The sequence below is a fragment of the Pelophylax lessonae genome, assembly GCF_965119305.1.
Source record: "Pelophylax lessonae genome assembly, chromosome: 1".
Classification (NCBI taxonomy): Eukaryota; Metazoa; Chordata; class Amphibia; order Anura; family Ranidae; genus Pelophylax; species Pelophylax lessonae.
This window is the reverse complement of record NC_138768.1, coordinates 461,491,159-461,509,672: the sequence shown is the minus strand read 5'-3', so window position 1 is coordinate 461,509,672 and position 18,514 is coordinate 461,491,159. Positions and strand designations below refer to the sequence as shown.

The following is an 18,514-nucleotide window of genomic DNA, read 5'->3' as shown; positions in this document are numbered from 1 at the left end:
TCCCCAACAGCTACATCTGTAATGGGAGGACATTCACTAATTCCAACAGGAGAAGCTACCGTATGTACTATTCAGTGGTTATAGAATTGCAGCAATCAACTGTCTGTCCCCATTAATAGATCCTGTGTTTACATCTCCCCTAGTTGTCCATGGCGCCTGATATTCTACGCCTACATTCTGGAAGTGAAAGCATCTGGGCCTCCCTACTACAAAGTCACCCAGTCAGGGTACAGTCAGAAAATGCCACACCGGTGCCCTTTATAAATGATCAAGGAGGCACCAGAATTCAGGCTTCCCTAATAGAAATTAAATTGATTAACTCCTGGGCAGAAATCCAATTGCCAGCTCTTTCTGCTATCCCATATCCCTGGTGTGGATAATTGACAGGTGGACTTCCCCAAAGCCATCAACGCTTTGATCCAGTGGAATGGTCTCTTCATCCTGAGATCTTCCAGAATCGCTGTTAACCATATAATTGAAGTCAATGCAAGTTGCCTCCTGGTCGCCCCAAAGTAGTGCAGGACCCTTTTTCTAAGTCGGAGCGACTTGTGTCGCTCCTATTAGAACGGGTCCTGTACTACTCAATGGCGAGCGACCGAACGCAACTTGTCAGGCGACCAAGTCGCCTGACAAGTCGCGCTAGTCTGAATGGACTCTAACTGTTAATGTATATTTGTTGTCCAGTGTACTTGAATTTGTCTTCCACTCTTCTGTAATCCCCTGTAAGGCAGGATAGGGATAGGAGCTAATTAGGCTCTGAGGTACCAATAAATTTGTTGTAACAATTTGTGTTAAATTTGCTCTTATTTTTTTATTTGTTTATTACCACAGGCCAAAGAGGAGATGTCTGGCACTTTGGAGGTCATTCAGCTTCTGCAGTGTAGTTCACAGCTCCTTCAAAAATCCCGGGACAACTACTGCAGCAGATTTGCTGAGCAGGAGCGTTTGCGCAGGGAAGGTTCCCCACAGAAAGAGATGGACAAGGTGAGGATAATGGGCAAAATGTTTGTTTCTCAGTATCTGTTTAGCAAATTTTTGTTGTAAGAAAGTGCGTGTGCCTTTGTGCTAACAAATGTTCAAAGGATACCCTTTATTGGCTAGATGAAAATTCTAAAGGCATACTGTCTAATGAACAATCATATTGGGACCAATTCACGATTTCCTTGCCATAAGGATGTTTATTTTCAGACTTCTAGTGCAAAAAAACTGTCATTTTTAAAAAAATACGGATTTGTTCAATATGAATATGTTGGCTTTGTGAATTGAACCGAATGTGTTTCTAAAACTTGCATCTTGACAAGTTTTACGCAATCACTTTAGCTTTCACACCTGTACTATGGACCAGCACAAAGTTTTTTACATTACTTTTTTTTTTTTTGAACGTTAAATTTTATTAATTTGCTAAAAGTATCAATACTGAATACCATGTACAAAAGTTGACAATGAAAAGATTAAATTCAACAAAGGAAGGGATTTGAAGAGTTTATAAATGTCTTAATGTGCTCTGACCAGATCAAACTGTAGGCATGGACTGGGCATCAAGTTAAACAGAGAGTTGTGTCAACGTGCGTGAAACGTAAAAAGTAGAACACGTTGTAAATTACACCAAGAGAAACCTAAAATGTCACATGAGGACTAAAGATATTTTAAACTTGTAACTATACTAAAGCTTACAATCCTTTAAGTATTTGGAAGCTTTATGATGGGATAACCAGGTTTTCCCTTTATTTTTAAAGGTAATGGTGGATTAGTTCTTATATACTAGCAGCAATTCGTATTGTGCTTGGGTGTTTAGTCTGGAAATGACAGTCAATAAGTTAGGTGCATCAGTGGATTTCCACAGATTGGTTATAGTGGGCCTCCTTGCTGTTAATAATATATGAACTACAATTGTTATATATATTGTGGGATAGATATAAAGATTAATTCCTAATAAGGCTGTAGCAGGAGTAAGCTTGTTTAGGTTTCCTGTTTAGGTTTGCTATGAAGGAAAAAACTGATTTCCAAAAACCATGTAAGCTTTTACAGCTCCATAGAATATGTAGAAGATTGCCAATCTGTTAAGTTCATCTCTAACATACGGGGGATGTGGATGGATATATTTTTGATAATTTGTATGGAGTCAGGTACCATTAATTTTAATATTTATTTTTGAGTTGTCTCAGAGTTTGTTACATGAAGAGGATTTACTAATTATCAGAAAGGATTTCTTCCACTGATCCCCAAGAAATTTCTTAAGCTAAATCCTTTTACCATTTAATCATATAGGAGTTTTTGTTATCATTTGACTAGGAAAACAATAGCTTTTAGAAAAGAGAAGTTTCTTTCCTTTTTTTGTTTATCATTTTTAGTTCGAAAATTCCAGATTGCTAAAGGGATTTCTACGTATTTGTTGGGGTCAAAATCCTTTAAATGGGCATACTCACCAAGCTTAATCAAGAATGTGGTCTTCTAATGTGAAGGTAGATTTTGGAATAGATTGTGGTCCTGTTTAATCCATTCATCCATCAATAAGCAGATTTTCTCTGTCGCTCATTGACAGACGCAGTCCTCTTGATTAATAACACATTGGGTTATACTGCCCTCTACAGGAGTAGGACACTAGACGGAAGGAAAACGTTCTGGCCACACCTTACTGGCAGTCCCAGAGGGTATATCCTCTCTCTCTCTGCTACAGGAAGTCAGTTTTTTTTGTCTAGTTAGGAGCCTAAGTTCCTTGCTGGGATCTTGGTCCTGGCAAGATTTTTTAGAAAACTTTTTTATTAGGCAGCTTTTTTCTCCAGTGTTCCTGTGAGATCTTCAAGCACAAGTGTCTTGTATAATCATGGACCCTGCCACACATGTGTCCCCACCTGATCCCCTCGAGGTGGCCGCAGGACCCTCCAGTACCCCACTGGTTATTGATGCATTATCAGCAGTTTTGGAGTCTTTGGTATCCCGGGTGGAGGTAGCCTGTCAGGGACAGGGGTCAAGAAAGCGACCCCCGCCTACCCCTATTTCATCTGATACTTCAGATACAGATTGTGAGCTGGTCACTGCAGCTGCAGGTCCCTCTGCTGGGGCTGTTGTCTCAGGTAATGTCTCCTCAGACAGTGAGGAGGACGTATCTGCCTCCACCATAGCACAAGAAGAAGCGCTGGTGGACGCACTAGTTGTGTCTGTCCGGGAAACCTTAAGACTTGAGGTTACACCGGCAGAGGTAACCGAGATGGAAATTCATTTTGGTACTAGTAAGCGTGCCAAGATGGCGAAGGTTTTTCCTTTACCCAAATGTTTTGGCAATAAAATTAAAGAGGAATGGGATCATCCGAAACGAGCCCTTGCTGTTTCTAAACGCATTGCTAGGCGTTATCCGTTTGAGGAATCCCTCATTAAAAAAATGGACGGTACCACCAGTGGTGGACCCACCGATTTCCAGACTAAATAAAGCCTCTGTTATCCCGTTGGAGGACGCTCCGTCCTTTAAGGATCCGGTGGATCGAAAAGTGGAAGCGGAATCCCGCACCATTTTTTCCCTGATAGGGTCAACCTTTAGGCCAGTGGTTGCCATTGGTCTAGTTTCACAAACATTGACAGAATGGGCCAAATTGTTACGCCATGACTTAAAGGGGAGAAGTATCCCCCCCGGCAGCATCTGATTTGATGGAACAAATTATACAAGGACTACAGTTCGTCTGTGAGGCCGCCCTGGATGCCACTCCCTTGTTAGGGCATGCATCGATGTCAGCAGTGGTCCTCAGACGTGTGTTGTGGTTAAAGTGCTGGTCGGCGGATCTAGGTTCCAAGAAAGCTTTGACTAATCTCCCTTTTCAGGGGGATCGCCTGTTTGGGGCCACCTTAGATGAGATTATAAAGGATGTCACTGGGGGCAAGAGCACTTTTTTGCCACAGACTGCTAAGGGCAAGGGACCTCGCAACAGGCGAGGACCTTCCTTTTCCACTCATAAAAGGTTTGTTCGCTCCGCTGGGGCGAGCGAGAAGGGCTCCAAAGCCCCCTCAGGGGGTTTCAGAGGACGCTGGTCGGGTAAACAAAAATCCGGCTCAGCCAAACCTGAAGATAAAACCAACACAGCCTGAAGGTGCGCCCCCATCCATTTCTGGGGGGGGGGGACGTCTTCACCGGTTTCCAGATCCAGGGCTTTCCTGAATCCCGTACAAAGGGGTTCAGGAGGTCATACGGTCGGGATACGAGATAGTGTCGATCACTTCTACTGGTGCGATTCTTCCCTTCCAACATTCGTATGCTACAGGGAGCGGTAGTTTCCGTTCCTTGAACAGAACGTTTTCTTCACTTGGTGCGGAATTTCATCCAGGGAGTGCGGCACCTGGCTCCGCCACTGCGCGCGCCCTTACCGCCCTGGGATCTTAATCTGGTGTTGTCGGTTCTTCAGAAACCTCCCTTTGAAGATATCAGGGAGATTCCCTTGCTTACTTTATCCCAGAAGGTGGCCTTCTTGGTGGCTATCACTTCTGCACACAGGGTGTCAGAACTGGCTGCATTATCTTGTCGTTCCCCATATCTGGTGATTCATAGGGATAAGGTGGTTCTTCGTCCGAATCCATCCTTCCTTCCTAAAGTGGTTTCAGAGTTTCATCTGAATGAAGATATTGTATTACCTTCCCTGTGTCCTAAGCCCAGTCATCCTCGGGAGTTTGCGTTACATTCCTTGGATGTGGTTCGGGCAATCAGGGTATACCTGAAGACTACGGACTCGTTTCCTAAAACGGATTCACTTTTTGTGATCACGGATGGCCCCAAAAAGGTTGCCTGCATCTACCGCGACTATCTCCAAATGGATCAGACAGACGGTGGTACAGGCTTATTCTATTAAGGGTCGGGATCCCCCGTTCCCTGTTAAGGCGCACTCCACTCGGGCGCTTAGTGCTTCCTGGGCCTTCCGCCATCAGGCGTCAGTGATCCAGGTTTGCAAGGCGGCTACCTGGTCGTCGGTTCATACCTTTACAAAATTTTATAAAGTTGATGTGATGGCATCGGCGGATGCCTCTTTTGGCCGCAAGGTTCTGCAGGCCGCAATTTGAGGAGACCGGTGGTCTACCTCAAGGGTTTTTTTCCGTTGGATTTTCAGTTGAGTCTCATCCTTTAGTTTAATGAGCCTTTGAGACTTCTAGTCGGCACCGGTTGGGCCTTCTAGATTTAAATGTTTCTGTTATCCCACCCCTCATTTGTGGCACTGCTTTGGGACGTCCCAATGTGTTATTAATCAAGAGGACTGCGTCTGTCAATGAGCGACAGAGAAAAATGGATTTTTGTAAAATCTTACCGTAAAATCCTTTTCTCTTAAGCTCATTGACAGACGCAGTACCCGCCCCTCGGTTTTTTGAGTTGGGTTGGGTTAAATTCTCTGACACTGCTTTGTAAAATAACTGACTTCCTGTAGCAGAGAGAGAGAGGATATACCCTCTGGGACTGCCCCTAAGGTGTGGCCAGAACGTTTTCCTTCCGTCTAGTGTGCTACTCCTGTAGAGGGCAGTATAACCCAATGTGTTATTAATCAAGAGGACTGCGTCTGTCAATGAGCTTAAGAGAAAAGGATTTTACGGTAAGATTTTACAAAAATCCATTTTTATCATAGTTTATTATTTGGTACTACAATAGTCATGATCTTAGTTTTAGAGAGGATATGTTTCCATGCTGTTATTGAAGATCTGATACTAAAAAGATTGGGTATGTTATTTTAGGAAAAATAAAGCTAGCAATTGCTAGGGCATATAGATCATGACCTTTGGTAACCTCTTTGTCAATATCTAACCATAATTTGTCTTCAGGTGATGAAAACCAAAATTTCATTTGGTCTAGTAAGGTTGCATAATAATAGCCTTTAAAGTGATTGTAAAGTCTGTTTATTTTTGTAATTTTTTTTTTTTTTTTTTAAATAAAACAGGTTATACTTGGTTTTTCACAGGGCAGCCTGGATCCTCCTCTTCTCCAGTCCATTTTTTGCTGCTCCTTGCCCCTCCCTTCTATCGAGTGCCCCCACAGAAAACAGCTTGCTATGGGGGCACCCGAGCCCAGCTGCAGCTCTGTGTGTCCATACAGACACAGAGCTGCCGTTTGGCCCCGCCCCCTCTCTCTTGATTGACTGACTTTGATTGACAGCCACGGGAGTCAGTGGCACCGCGACTGTGTCCCAGCCAATCAGGAAGCAGAGTCCCGTACGGCCGAGGGTCTCGTGGACATGACTGGACAGAGAAGGACCTCAGGTAAGTATTAGGAGGTGCTGGGGGTGCTACTACACCCTGAAGGTTTTTTTATCCTAATGCAAAGAATGCATTAGGATAAAAAAAAATCTTTTGACTTTACAACTCTTTTAATAACTGGTAAACTCATACCCCCCTAAGGATTTATTGGTTAGTATTGAGAACACCACTCTGGGTTTTTTACCATTCCAAATAAACTTTTTAGTTTCTTATTCAGTCGCGTTACAAATCTAGCAGGAATTGGAATAGGTAAAGATCAGAAGTAGTACAACATTTTTGTAAAGTTTGCATTTTAAATGCAGCTTTTTTACAAACCCAAGATAGTTGGGATTTTTTGTATGTTTTGCAAGTCTTTGTTGATTTGGTCTAAAAGAGTGGGGAAATTAGCTTCATATATTTTAGTTGGAGGGAAGGTGAGTTGGTTTCCTAAAAAGGTTTCATCCCAGTTATATGCATGTTTCGTGCGCAGATTATCGACTAGAGTCGTACGAAGATTCATAGGGAGAACAAAGCTTTTGTTTTGTTTTTTTTGTAGTATGACACTTCCGTAAATTTTTCTAGTGATTTTTGGACGGCTGGCAAAGAAGAATTGGGATTGGTTATTGTGAGTATGATATAGTCGGCAAATAAACCTAGTTTATGTTAATATTGATCTAGTGTCATACTTTTGATATCGAGGGTTGTTCGTATATATTCTGCTAGCGGTTCTATTGCCAATGAAAAGATTAGCAGGGAAAGTGGGCAACCTTGTCTGGTGTGGTTTGTTAAGGTGAAACTTGTAGAGATTATACCTGATGTAAAAACCTTTGCCGTAGCTTGAGTATAGATGAATGGATAAAGCCCTTAAAACCAAGCTTCATTAGCGTTTTAGAATGCATTGGGATTACATTTCCATTGAATGCTTTTCCTGCGTCTAGCGCCAGGAGCAAGGAGGGCGTTTGATCGGTATGTATTTCATTAAGGCTCTATTCACACCTGAGCATATCGTTTTCAGGTGTTTTTTTGGGCTTTTTACAGGCATATTTTTGGGCTTTTTACAGGCGTTTTTTTCAGGTTTTTTTCAGGCGTTTTTTGCTGGTGTTTGGAGGCAGGCATTGACATCTAACAAAAATGCTTGTAATCAGCCAAAAAAGAAGCTCATGTACTTTAAGCTTCAGGCGTTTTTCTTCTGGAGATAAAACGCTCGGATGTGAACAAAGACCATTGAAATTAATGGGATTTTGCTTGTTGGGCATCTTGAGACTTCAGAGATGAGCGTTTTGCAAACTGAAATACGTTCAAGTGTGAACAGGGCCTAAGTTCAGCATCCATCTGGTGCTTGTCTCTCCTGTACGAATCCTACCTGGGCAGGACCTATCAGAGAAGGAGTTATAGCTATTACGCTATTGGCTAATATTTTTGCATACGTTTTTAGGTCAGAGTTTAGTAAAGATGTAGGTCTATAATTTAAGGGGGATGAGGGGTCTTTGTCTGATTTTGTTAATATGATTATTATAGCGTCTAGTAATTCTTTGGGGAAATGTTTAGAATTTGCTACTTGGTTAAACATATTTGGTAGGTAAGGGACTAAAATCTCATTGAAGGCTTCGTAATATTCCCCTGATAAACTATCAATTCCTGGGGATTTATTTTTCAGTAATTCTTTATTATCTTTAGAGTTTCATCCATGGATATTAGTTTGTTAAGTTGATCTAAGGAGGTAGGGTCAATTTTTGACAAGTTCACTTTTTTTAGAAATTCTGTTATATTGTTAGTAGTGGGTTGGAGGTGCCATTATCATCTTTTAGATTGTATAGTGATTTATAATATTCTGAGAAGGTATCTGCTTTTTCTTGAGGATTGAGTACTACCTTCCCAGTAGCATGATGGATTCGTTTTTGGATTTTATTTTGGCGTTGGCGTAGTTGAGAGGCCAGTAACTTACCTTCTTTGTTACCCTAGGGAGTAATTAAATTCAATATTTTAAGGGATTTGTCATGATCTGCGATAAGGGCAGAGCGTAATTGAGACCTCAGATTATTAAGATGTAGAGCTAGGTTTGTGTCGTAGGATTTTTCTTTATATAATACTTCTAAATTGCATATACCTTTTTATTAAATTGTTTATTGCGCATAGTTTTCTTATTTTTTCCCTAGTGGCCATTTGTATAAGGAGACCTCTAGCATATATGCTTTGAGTACACCAAAGTGTAGAACCATTCACGGAATCCTTTTATTTTTTTGAAAATTTTTATTTATGAATTTTGTAACAAAACAGACAATACAAACACATAAAAAAGCAAAACACCCCCCCCCCCCCCGCCCACCCCCATGGTAGTGCTCGCTAGTAGGCAGGAGTCACATGAAAACCAGTCAGTACAGCAATCCAGCAAAAGACAGATCTTAGGATGAAATCTCCCAGCCCCAAGTTTGATAATCACTCATCAATACTTCAATTAAGAGTCTCTGATGTAGCCAACCAGCATTGCCAAATCTTCTCAAATTTGTGGGGACATCCCCTGTTCAAGTAGGTAGCCTTATACCATGTAAATGTGTAAATTTTCCGAGCTAATAAAAGATGTTCGTTTGTGAATCTTAAAGGAAAAGCAGCAACACATAGGAATCATAGAAATAGAATCCCCATATAGCATCTAGTAACAATATGTGCTGCGTTAAACAAATTGAACAAATGCAATTAAGGTGACGCAAATAATGACATAGGTGCCAAAAGCAATATTAATCAAAAAATACAAATCAGATAGTGATAATGGACAAATAATTGAAACTATACATATTAGTGTCCAAAATATGAAAATGTCCATGCAATGGGAAAAAGAAGGCAAGATTGTGTCCAAATAAATTCCTCAATAGTGATGTGAAGTATATTGGATAAGGATTCAAGGAGCCAAAAGTCCCAGCAGGTAAGTATAGCATTCACATGAACCAGGAATGTTGAAGAAAAAACACCCGTGTATAGATCACCAAGAGACAAGCAAAGTGGCAGCTTACCAGAACAAATGGGTCACTCAAATTAATGAGTAGACCCATAGAGACCTATGAGATTTAAACAACCACAGGATGTCACTTCACCATGATGATGACAGGGACATAGCGTAATTCCATAAAAACAATCTGTTTATTGTGCATAAAAAATATTAAACTCACATTTCAGACGAGCATCATAAGCGTTGGAAACACAAATGAGTATCCTTGCGACTAGTGAGTATCTTGGCGACTGGTGAGTATCTTGACGACTGGTGAGTATCCTTGCGACTGGTGAGTATCCTTGCGACTGGTGAGTATCCTGCGACTGGTGGGTATCTTTGCGACTGGTGGGTATCTTTGCGACTGGTGAGTATCTTTGCGACTGGTGAGTATCCTTGCGACTGGTGAGTATCCTTGCGACTGGTGAGTATCCTTGCGACTGGTGAGTATCTTTGCCACTGGTGAGTATCCTGCGACTGGTGGGTATCCTTGCGACTGGTGAGTATCCTTGCGACTGGTGAGTATCCTTGCGACTGGTGAGTATCTTTGCGTCTGTTGGTTCTTTGCGACTGGTGAGTATCCTTGCGACTGGTGAGTATCGTTGCGTCTGTTGGATCTTTGCGACTGGTGAGTATCTTAGCGACTGGTTAGTATATTAGCGACTGGTGAGGACCCCAGGTTTAGTACCAGGGGAGACAGAGGTAGTGTAGGTAAGGAAGAGCAGGTCGTTAATATTATCCCCATAGAGTAGAGGGTAATAATGTCCAACAGGATTGCGGATGCTACTCAGTGCACTTCTTGCTGCATGTATGCGTTCCTTGATGAACCAATCGAGGGCGAATACTGCTGTGCAAGATGTGAGCGACTTGTTGCTCTGGTAGACCAGATCCTGGACCTACAGAACACAGTGGCAACACTGCGTGGCATCAACAACCTGGAAAGGAGCTTAGACATGACCCATCAGGCGCTGGCAGGGGCCAGCATAGAGGAGGGAGGAATAGAGGAGACGCAAGCAGCAGAGGTACGCAGCTGGGTGACTGTTAGGAAGGGTAGAGGGAGGAGTGCCAGGGAGGCCAATCCTGAGTTGGTACACCCTAACAAATTTGCCGAGTTGCAGGTTGGATATCAACTCAGGGGTGGCAGAGCTGGAGAACGCGCCCTCCCCCAGCTGCCAGGGGGGGGTCGGCTCCAGGAAGAAGGGGGGCGGTAACTCAGGAAAGGTTAGAAAGGTTGTGGTAGTTGGGGACTCAATTATCAAGAGGACAGAGAGGGCAATCTGTAAAAAAGATCTCGTGAACCGAACAGTTTGTTGTTTACCGGGCGCCCGAGTTCGGCACATCGCAGATCTGGCAGACAGATTGATGGGGGGGGGCTGGGGATGACCCAGCGGTCATGGTGCATGTGGGCACTAATGACAAAGTTAAAGGTAGGGGGAGGATCCTTAAGAACGATTTCAGGGACTTAGGTAATAGATTGAGGAAAAGGACCTCCAAGGTGGTTTTCTCTGAAATACTGCCTGTACCTCGAGCCACACAGGAGAGGCAGAAGGAGATTAGGGAACTTAACAAGTGGCTAAGGAATTGGTGTAGGAAGGAGGGGTTTGGGTTCCTGGAGAACTGGGCTGACTTCTCAGTCGGCTACCGGCTCTTTAGTAAGGATGGGCTGCACCTTAATGGGGACGGTACAGCTCTTTTGGGGAGAAAGATGGCCACCAAGTTGGAGGAGCTTTTAAACTAGGAGACGGGGGGGAGGGCTCAGAAGTAGAGTCAGTCAGGAGGGAGCAGAGGACTGAAGGCAGCTGTAGGGTCAGCAGCGACAGTAGGTCCACAATGTCAATTGGCAGGTCTGTGCGGGAAAATCTCAGACCAAACAGGAATAAACATAACTGCCAATTGCGCTTAACTTCCGTAAAACTAAGAGGGGTATATGCTAATGCCAGGAGCCTAGCTAATAAAATGGATGAGTTGGAAATATTGGTACATGAGGAGGACATAGACCTTGTGGGAATAACAGAGACTTGGTTCGACCCCTCACATGACTGGCTGGCCAATATCCAAGGGTATTCGGTGTACCGGAAGGACAGGGTAGGAAAAAGAGGGGGAGGGGTATGTCTCTATGTCAAGAACAATATAAAGGTGATAGAAAGGAGTGACATTACGGATGGGATGAGCATGGATTTAGAATCTGTGTGGGTTGAACTCCATAGGGAAGGAGAAAAGGGGAAAGTAATTGTGGGGGTTTGCTATAGGCCACCTAACCAAGGGGAGGAGGTAGAGCTGGAATTCTTAGCACTAATGAGTAAAGTGGCAAAATTGGGATCAGTCGTCATATTGGGGGACTTCAATTATCCCGACATTGACTGGGACGAGGGGACTGCACACTCACAGAAGGCCCGCCTATTCACGGAAACCTTACTGGATAATTACATGTCACAGTTGGTGGATTCTCCGACTAGAGAAAATGCAGTCCTGGATCTATTGATCACTAATGACCCAGACCTAATCTCGGAGGTAGGAGTCCAGGACAATCTGGGCTCTAGCGATCACAGGATGATCACATTTAGTATAAATAACAATATAACAAGGCAAGTGGGGAACATAAGAACCCTAAACTTCAGAAGGGCAAACTTTCCAAAATTGTACTCATTGATGGAAAGGGTAAACTGGGACCAAACCCTGGGATCCCTGACCACAGAGGAAAAATGGGAATGCTTTAGGAACATATTAGGCAAAGGCATCTTGCAGTGCATTCCTATGGGAAATAAATTTAGAAGAGACAAAGCCAAACCTGGCTGGCTAAACCGTAGCGTCAAAAAACTTATTAGGGGAAAAAAATTGGCCTTCAAGAAGTATAAATCAGAGGGCACAGTATCGGCTTTCGAGCAATACAAGGAGGCAAATAAGAAAAGTAAACAAGAAATCAAGATGGCTAAAATCAACTTTGAGAGACAAATAGCGGAGGATAGTAAAAAAAACCCAAAGAAATTCTTTAAATATATCAACAGCAAAAAAACTAGGGCAGAGCATATTGCACACATAATTAACAATGATGGGAGGATGGTTACAGAGGACAATGAAAAAGCAACCGTGCGGAATGCTTTTTTCTCGTCAGTCTTTACACAGGAAACGGAGGGGTACACTGACCATGACTGTTTGGTTAGTAGTAATACACAGGACTTGCCACTATGGCTAACAGAGGGTGAAATCAGGGAAAGGCTGGATAAACTCAACACAAACAAATCACCAGGCCCGGATGGCGTACATCCGAGAGTACTCAAGGAACTCAGTAAGGTTATATCCAGACCACTGTTCCTGATCTTTGCTGACAGTATTAGGACAGGAGATGTACCAGGGGATTGGAAGAAAGCCAACGTGATTCCGATATTCAAAAAGGGCCAGAGGCATATCCCGGGAAATTATAGGCCTGTCAGTTTGACATCAATAGTATGTAAACTTCTGGAGGGGATGATGAGGGACTATATCGTAGAGTTTGCTAAAGACAACAACATCATCAGCAGTAATCAGCACGGGTTTACAAATGGGCGTTCTTGTCAAACCAATCTATTAACATTTTACGAGGAGGTGAGCTGTGAGCTAGATAGGGGGAGACCAGTGGATGTGGTGTACTTGGATTTCGCTAAGGCGTTTGATACAGTTCCCCACAAGCACTTAATTTATAAAATAAGATCTGCAGGTATCGACAGCAGGGTTTGCTCTTGGATACGGAATTGGCTTAAAGGGCGTGTCCAAAGAGTGGTAATAAACAGCGCATACTCAGACTGGTCTGAGGTAGTAAGCGGGGTGCCCCAGGGCTCAGTCCTGGGACCAACCTTGTTCAATTTATTCATAAACAACATTGAGGTCGGGATCAGTAGTTCGATATCAGTTTTTGCAGATGACACAAAATTGGCCAGAGCAATAACTGCACAGCATGAAGCAGATATCCTACAGAATGACCTGGACAAACTTACAGAGTGGGCAACGACATGGCAAATGAGGTTTAACGTGGAGAAGTGTAAGGTTTTGCACTTGGGGACTAAAAACATAAAAGCACAATACACGTTAGGAGGGGAACCCTTGGGGGAATCAAAAATGGAGAAGGATCTGGGAGTCTTGGTTGATGATAGATTAGGCAACAGCATGCAATGTCAAGCGGCAGCTGCCAAAGCCAGCAGAATATTGGCATGCATAAAGAAAGGGATGTATTCCAGAGATAAGACTATAATATTTCCACTTTATAAAACTCTGGTCCGACCGCATCTGGAGTATTCTGTCCAGTTCTGGTCGCCAGTCCTCAGGAGGGATGTGTTGGAGCTGGAGAGAGTCCAGAGAAGGGCAACTAAACTAATTAGGGGATTGGAGGACCTTGACTATGAAGAGCGTCTACAATCGCTCGATTTATTCTCCCTGGAGAAGAGACGTCTGAGGGGGGACATGATAGCAATTTATAAATATCTTAATGGGGATCCCAGCTTAGAAAAAAAGCTGTTCATTCGAAGGGATTGCATGAGGACTCGAGGGCATACAATGCGATTAGAGGAGAAGCGTTTTAACCTCAGGCAACGTGGGGGGTTCTTTACTGTTAGGGCTACAAGATTGTGGAATTCTCTACCACAAGAGGTGGTTTCTGCGGGTAGTATGGTGGCTTTCAAAAGACTCTTAGACTTACATCTCAAGGATCAGAACATTCAGGGGTATGTGAGATGATTACAGCCACACACACCTACACAGGTTGAACTGGATGGACTATTGTCTTTATTCAACCTCACCTACTATGTAACTATGTAACTATATGTATGTAACAAATGCCAGGGTAAGAAGAGAGCAAACTTCTCCTAAAACATGGCAGATCGTTGGAGCTGGCTGTTCGGGGCGTGGTAGCCTTATACAATGGGAGCACTTTGTTGACCATATCGTTCCAGAAGGACAGGGAAGGAGCAGCTTGCTTTTTCCAGAATAGAAGAATAGCTTTGCGCACATGGAAGAGGGCAACCGAGAGCAAAATCCTCTGATGGCTTTGCGGTGCTATGCCCTCCACCAGACCGATATAGAAAGGGGGACTGTAAGTGTTGTGAGATCACTGAGGAATCCAGTGACACCCTTCCAGAATTCCTGTATCAATGGGCAGATCCAAAACACGTGGTCAAAGTCAGCTGGAGACGCAGTGCAGCGCCAGCATTCAGCAGAGCCTGAGCCATAGATTGTAACCAGTCTAGCCAGGGCATAATGGGCTTTATGTAATATTTTGAACTGTATATACCTCTCCTTCGCAGAAATCAGCATGCTGAAGGGCAGTTTCCACGTCATCCCAATCCTCCCCCTGCAAGTCGGGGACTGATGCGGTCCATCTATCCCTACACTTTACCAAAGCGACCCGTCTGTGTCTAAAAAGATCTCTGTAGGCCTCTGATAAGGGTTTTTTTTTAGTGCATCGTCTAACAGGAGGTCCTCCAGGGAGGAGCGGGCCATGGATACCTCACCGGACGGAAACTGTGCCGAAAACGCATGACGTACCTGCAGGAAGCGAAAGAAATAACTATTAGGCAAGTCATGTTTGGATTTAAGCTGTTCAATAGTAAATAACTGCCCCCTCCTACTACATCCTTCAACTGCTTGACACCCACCTTCGCCCACACCACAGGGTCGGGAATTTTGCGGCAGATTGGGGTTGTTCCAAAGTGGCGTAGCGGGGGAATAGTCCTGTGCGTCAGTCTTAGTCAAAGACCCCACCTTGTCCCACGCGCGGATCATAGCTCGCATCGATCCTGTCAATGGGGAAGCAACTTTCCCCTGTACATTAAACATTGCAAGCTCTCGTACGATCCTAGGAGTGCCGCCTTAAGAAATGTAGCAGCATCACTATCATCCCAAAGTAGCCAGCGTCGCACCACCACCATCTGGCCAGCCAGATAGTATTTAGACAGATCCGGAAGCGCCAGAACCCCCTGACCTACCAGTTCCTGCAGGGCTTTGAGTCCTGTCTGAGGGCGAGTAGATGACCATAGAAGAGAAAGAGCCAAACATGCTATGAACACGTTTAAAGTACGAGTCAGGGACCCAGACGGGAGAGTTGTGCAACAGGTAGAGAAAAACTGGTAAGATCTTAATAAGATTTATGATTCCAATCAGGGAAAGAGGTAACTGCTTCCATGCATCCAGCTGTGTCTTGACCTTCGCAAGCAACGGGAGAGGGTAAGGTGCATGTAGTCAGTAACTTTAGGAGAGACTCGAACGCCCAGATATTTGAATTCAGTGACTCAAGGAATTGGCACCAGAGCAGTAAGTTTGGCCCTTGCTCCGACATCCACAGGCACATTACACAGGACTTCTCCCAATTGACCCGAAGGCCAGAGAATCTGGCAAAGACCGAGAGTAGTTCATACACCGCGTGAAGGGACTGTCCGGGGTCCTGGAGGAATAACAAGATGTCGTCTGCGTAGAGAGCTATACACTCCCTAATCCTCCCCACCTCCAGGGCGCGCACCGCTCCAGACGCTTTTAAAACCATGGCCACTGGTTCTATAGCCAGTGCGAATAAAGATGGCGAGAGGGTACACCCGTGACGAGTCCCCCCTCCCTATTCGGGGAAATGTCCATAGACCGCCATCCCAATACGAATAGCAGCCGTAGGCGCACTATACAACAGGGCCATCCACTTTTGTCACCAAAAGTGAAATTGTCACAAAAACCCATATGACGCACAACAGTCAGGAGGTAAGTACAGTCAACTGAGTCAAAGGCTTTCGCCATATCTAAGGAAACTATCACCCGGGTCCTGACATTGGCATGGTCTACCGGCAAATGAGTAAACCATATCCGTAAGTTAGTGACCGTCGACTTCTGGGGGCTAAAACCGGTTTGATCGATATTTACCAGAGAGGCGATAACGCCAGACATGCGGGTTACAAGAACCTTAGTCAAAATTTTAAGATCTTGGTTGAGGAGTGAGATAGGCCGGTAAGACGAACAGTCCAGAGGATCCTTGCCAGGTTTGGGAATTAAAACGATCTGAGCCTCCATAAGCGAGGCTGGAAGGACCCCCTGCTCCAAATGGTAGCGGAACAGATTTTGAAGCCGGGGGCCAAGCATATCCACATGAGCCCTATACCATTCCAAACAAAAGCCATCTGGGCCAGGAGATTTGCGTGGCGGAAAGGTTCTGATCGCCAACTCAATTTCCTCAGCGGAAATGTCCGCCTCAAGGCCGTCTCTCCCCATCCGATAACCTAGGGATATTCAAAGTCAGTAGAAGGGATTCAAGATCCTGCAGCTGATAAGAGGGAATGGGCGAGTACGTTTGTTTATAGTAGGACACAAAGGCATCCATGACCTCTTCCGGGGCAGTGACAATCCTCCCCCTGAGTGTCCATGACACAAGGGATATTTGTTTGTACTTTCTGAAAAGCTACTAGGGCCGCTAACAGCTTACTGTTCTTTTCACCCCTTTCAAATAGGTTTTCCGCTTGCTTAGTCCAAGACGTGTGCGTGAGGCTGGTGAAGTGCAAAGCCAGGAGGCGCCGAGCCTCCAGCAATGCCGCATAGGTAGCATCCAAAGGGTCAGAGGCGTGAGCTTGCTGGCATGCTCGTTCCCTGTCCTGTAATTCCTGCAACACAGAATTAAATTGTCTACGAGCGTGTTTAATGGCCGACACATACTGGCCCCTGAGATAGGCCTTAAAGGCGTCCCAGACCACCGGAGGATCAGCGGAGGACTTGTTATCAGTCCAGTAATCCACTATAGTCGAGGAAACCTGAGAGGCCACTGCCTCAACCTCCAACCAACCAGGGCTCAACTTCCATGCACCTCCCCGAGACCCGGACGACACACCCAGATGCACCGCCAAGGGCGTATGGTCCGAGAGACCCCCCCCACCAAATAATTGGCACCCCTGACCAGCTGTAACATGGGGGCATTGGCAAAGGCCAGGTTACATAGTGAGGTTGAAAAAAGACATCAGTCCATCCAGTCCATCCAGGGTGTGTGTCTACTGTTAACCACACATTGTATACCCCTGTATGTTGTGGTCTTTAAGGTGCCCATCTAATAGTTTTTTGAAACTATCAATGCTCCCTGCTGATACGACTGTTTGCGGAAGAGAATTCCACATCCTTACTGCTCTTACAGTGAAGAACTCCCTGCGTATTTTAAGGTTAAACCGCCTTTCCTCTAGTTTTAGTGAGTGGCCACGCGTCTTATTGTATTTCCTTTCTCTGAATAGGTTTTTCCATATGCTAGGTTTTCCAGTACAATATTTGTACATTGATATCATATCCCCCCTCAATCGTCTCTTCTCCAGATAGAATAAATTCAGTGCTTGTAGTCTTTCCTCATAGATGATGTCCTCCATTCCCCTAATTATTTTTGTTGCCCTTCTCTGGACTTTCTCCAGTTCCAGCACATCCTTCCTGAGGACCGGTGCCCAGAACTGGACAGCATACTCCAGCTGTGGCCGGACCAGAGTCTTGTATAGTGGGAGAATAATCTCTATATTTCTGGAGTGAATCCCCTTTTTTATACATTACAGTATTCTGTTGGCTTTGCTTGCAGCGGCTTGGCATTGCATGCCACTGCCAAGCCTGTTGTCTAATAGTACCCCCAGGTCCTTTTCCATCCTAGACTCACCCAGAGGTTCCCCCCCCCCCCCCAGTGAGTAGCTTGGTTTCTGGCACCCAGGTGCATTACTTTACATTTTTCAACATTGAAAATCATCTGCCATGTAGTTGCCCCCCCCATAATTTTGTTCAGGTCCGCTTGTAAGGTTTCCACATCCTGCCCAGAAGATATTGGCATGCTTAGTTTAGTATCATCCGCAAATACTGAGATTTTGCTCGATATCCCCTCCTCTAGATCATTTATGAATAAATTAAACAGGATTGGCCCCAGGACAGAACCCTGGGGGACCCCGCTTTCCACACCCGCTCAATCTGAGTACTCCCCATTAATCACCACCCTTTGCAACCTTTGCAAGGTCAATCATGGAGGAAGACCGGTGGGTCTTAGAAAAGTGAGAGAAACATTTTGTACCTGGATCCTTCCACCGCCACAGCTCAGTCAGAGACGCCGTATCCGCCCACATCATCAAGTCCACCGAGGCGGACCTAGCAGGGTTGGAGGAATCCAGGGATGCATCTAGAATTGTGTTAAAGTCCCTGGCCACAATCAGGGGGAGGTGTACAAAGGGAGCCAGTTTATCAAGCAATTCATATAAGACTGTGCTCTGGAAAGGAGCGGGTACATATACATTAAGCAGAACCATTTTACAAGAGTGGATATCAGCTAGCACTATCAGATAACGACCCTTAGGGTTGGAGAAAATATGATGTATGGTGCAG

The 18,514-nt window shown here is 44.6% G+C and overlaps 1 protein-coding gene across 7 annotated transcripts in view; it reads left to right on the top strand.

Annotated features, from left to right (window-relative positions):
• The window catches only part of FCHO1 (FCH and mu domain containing endocytic adaptor 1), a 507,107-nt gene that overhangs the window by 199,659 nt on the left and 288,934 nt on the right, over positions 1–18,514 (top strand). For all 7 annotated transcript variants that reach the window (XM_082267054.1, XM_082267048.1, XM_082267051.1 and 4 more), the window contains one exon: positions 832–984. In XM_082267054.1, the coding sequence (XP_082123180.1) occupies positions 832–984 (153 nt within the window). The remainder of the gene's footprint in view (positions 1–831; positions 985–18,514) is intronic.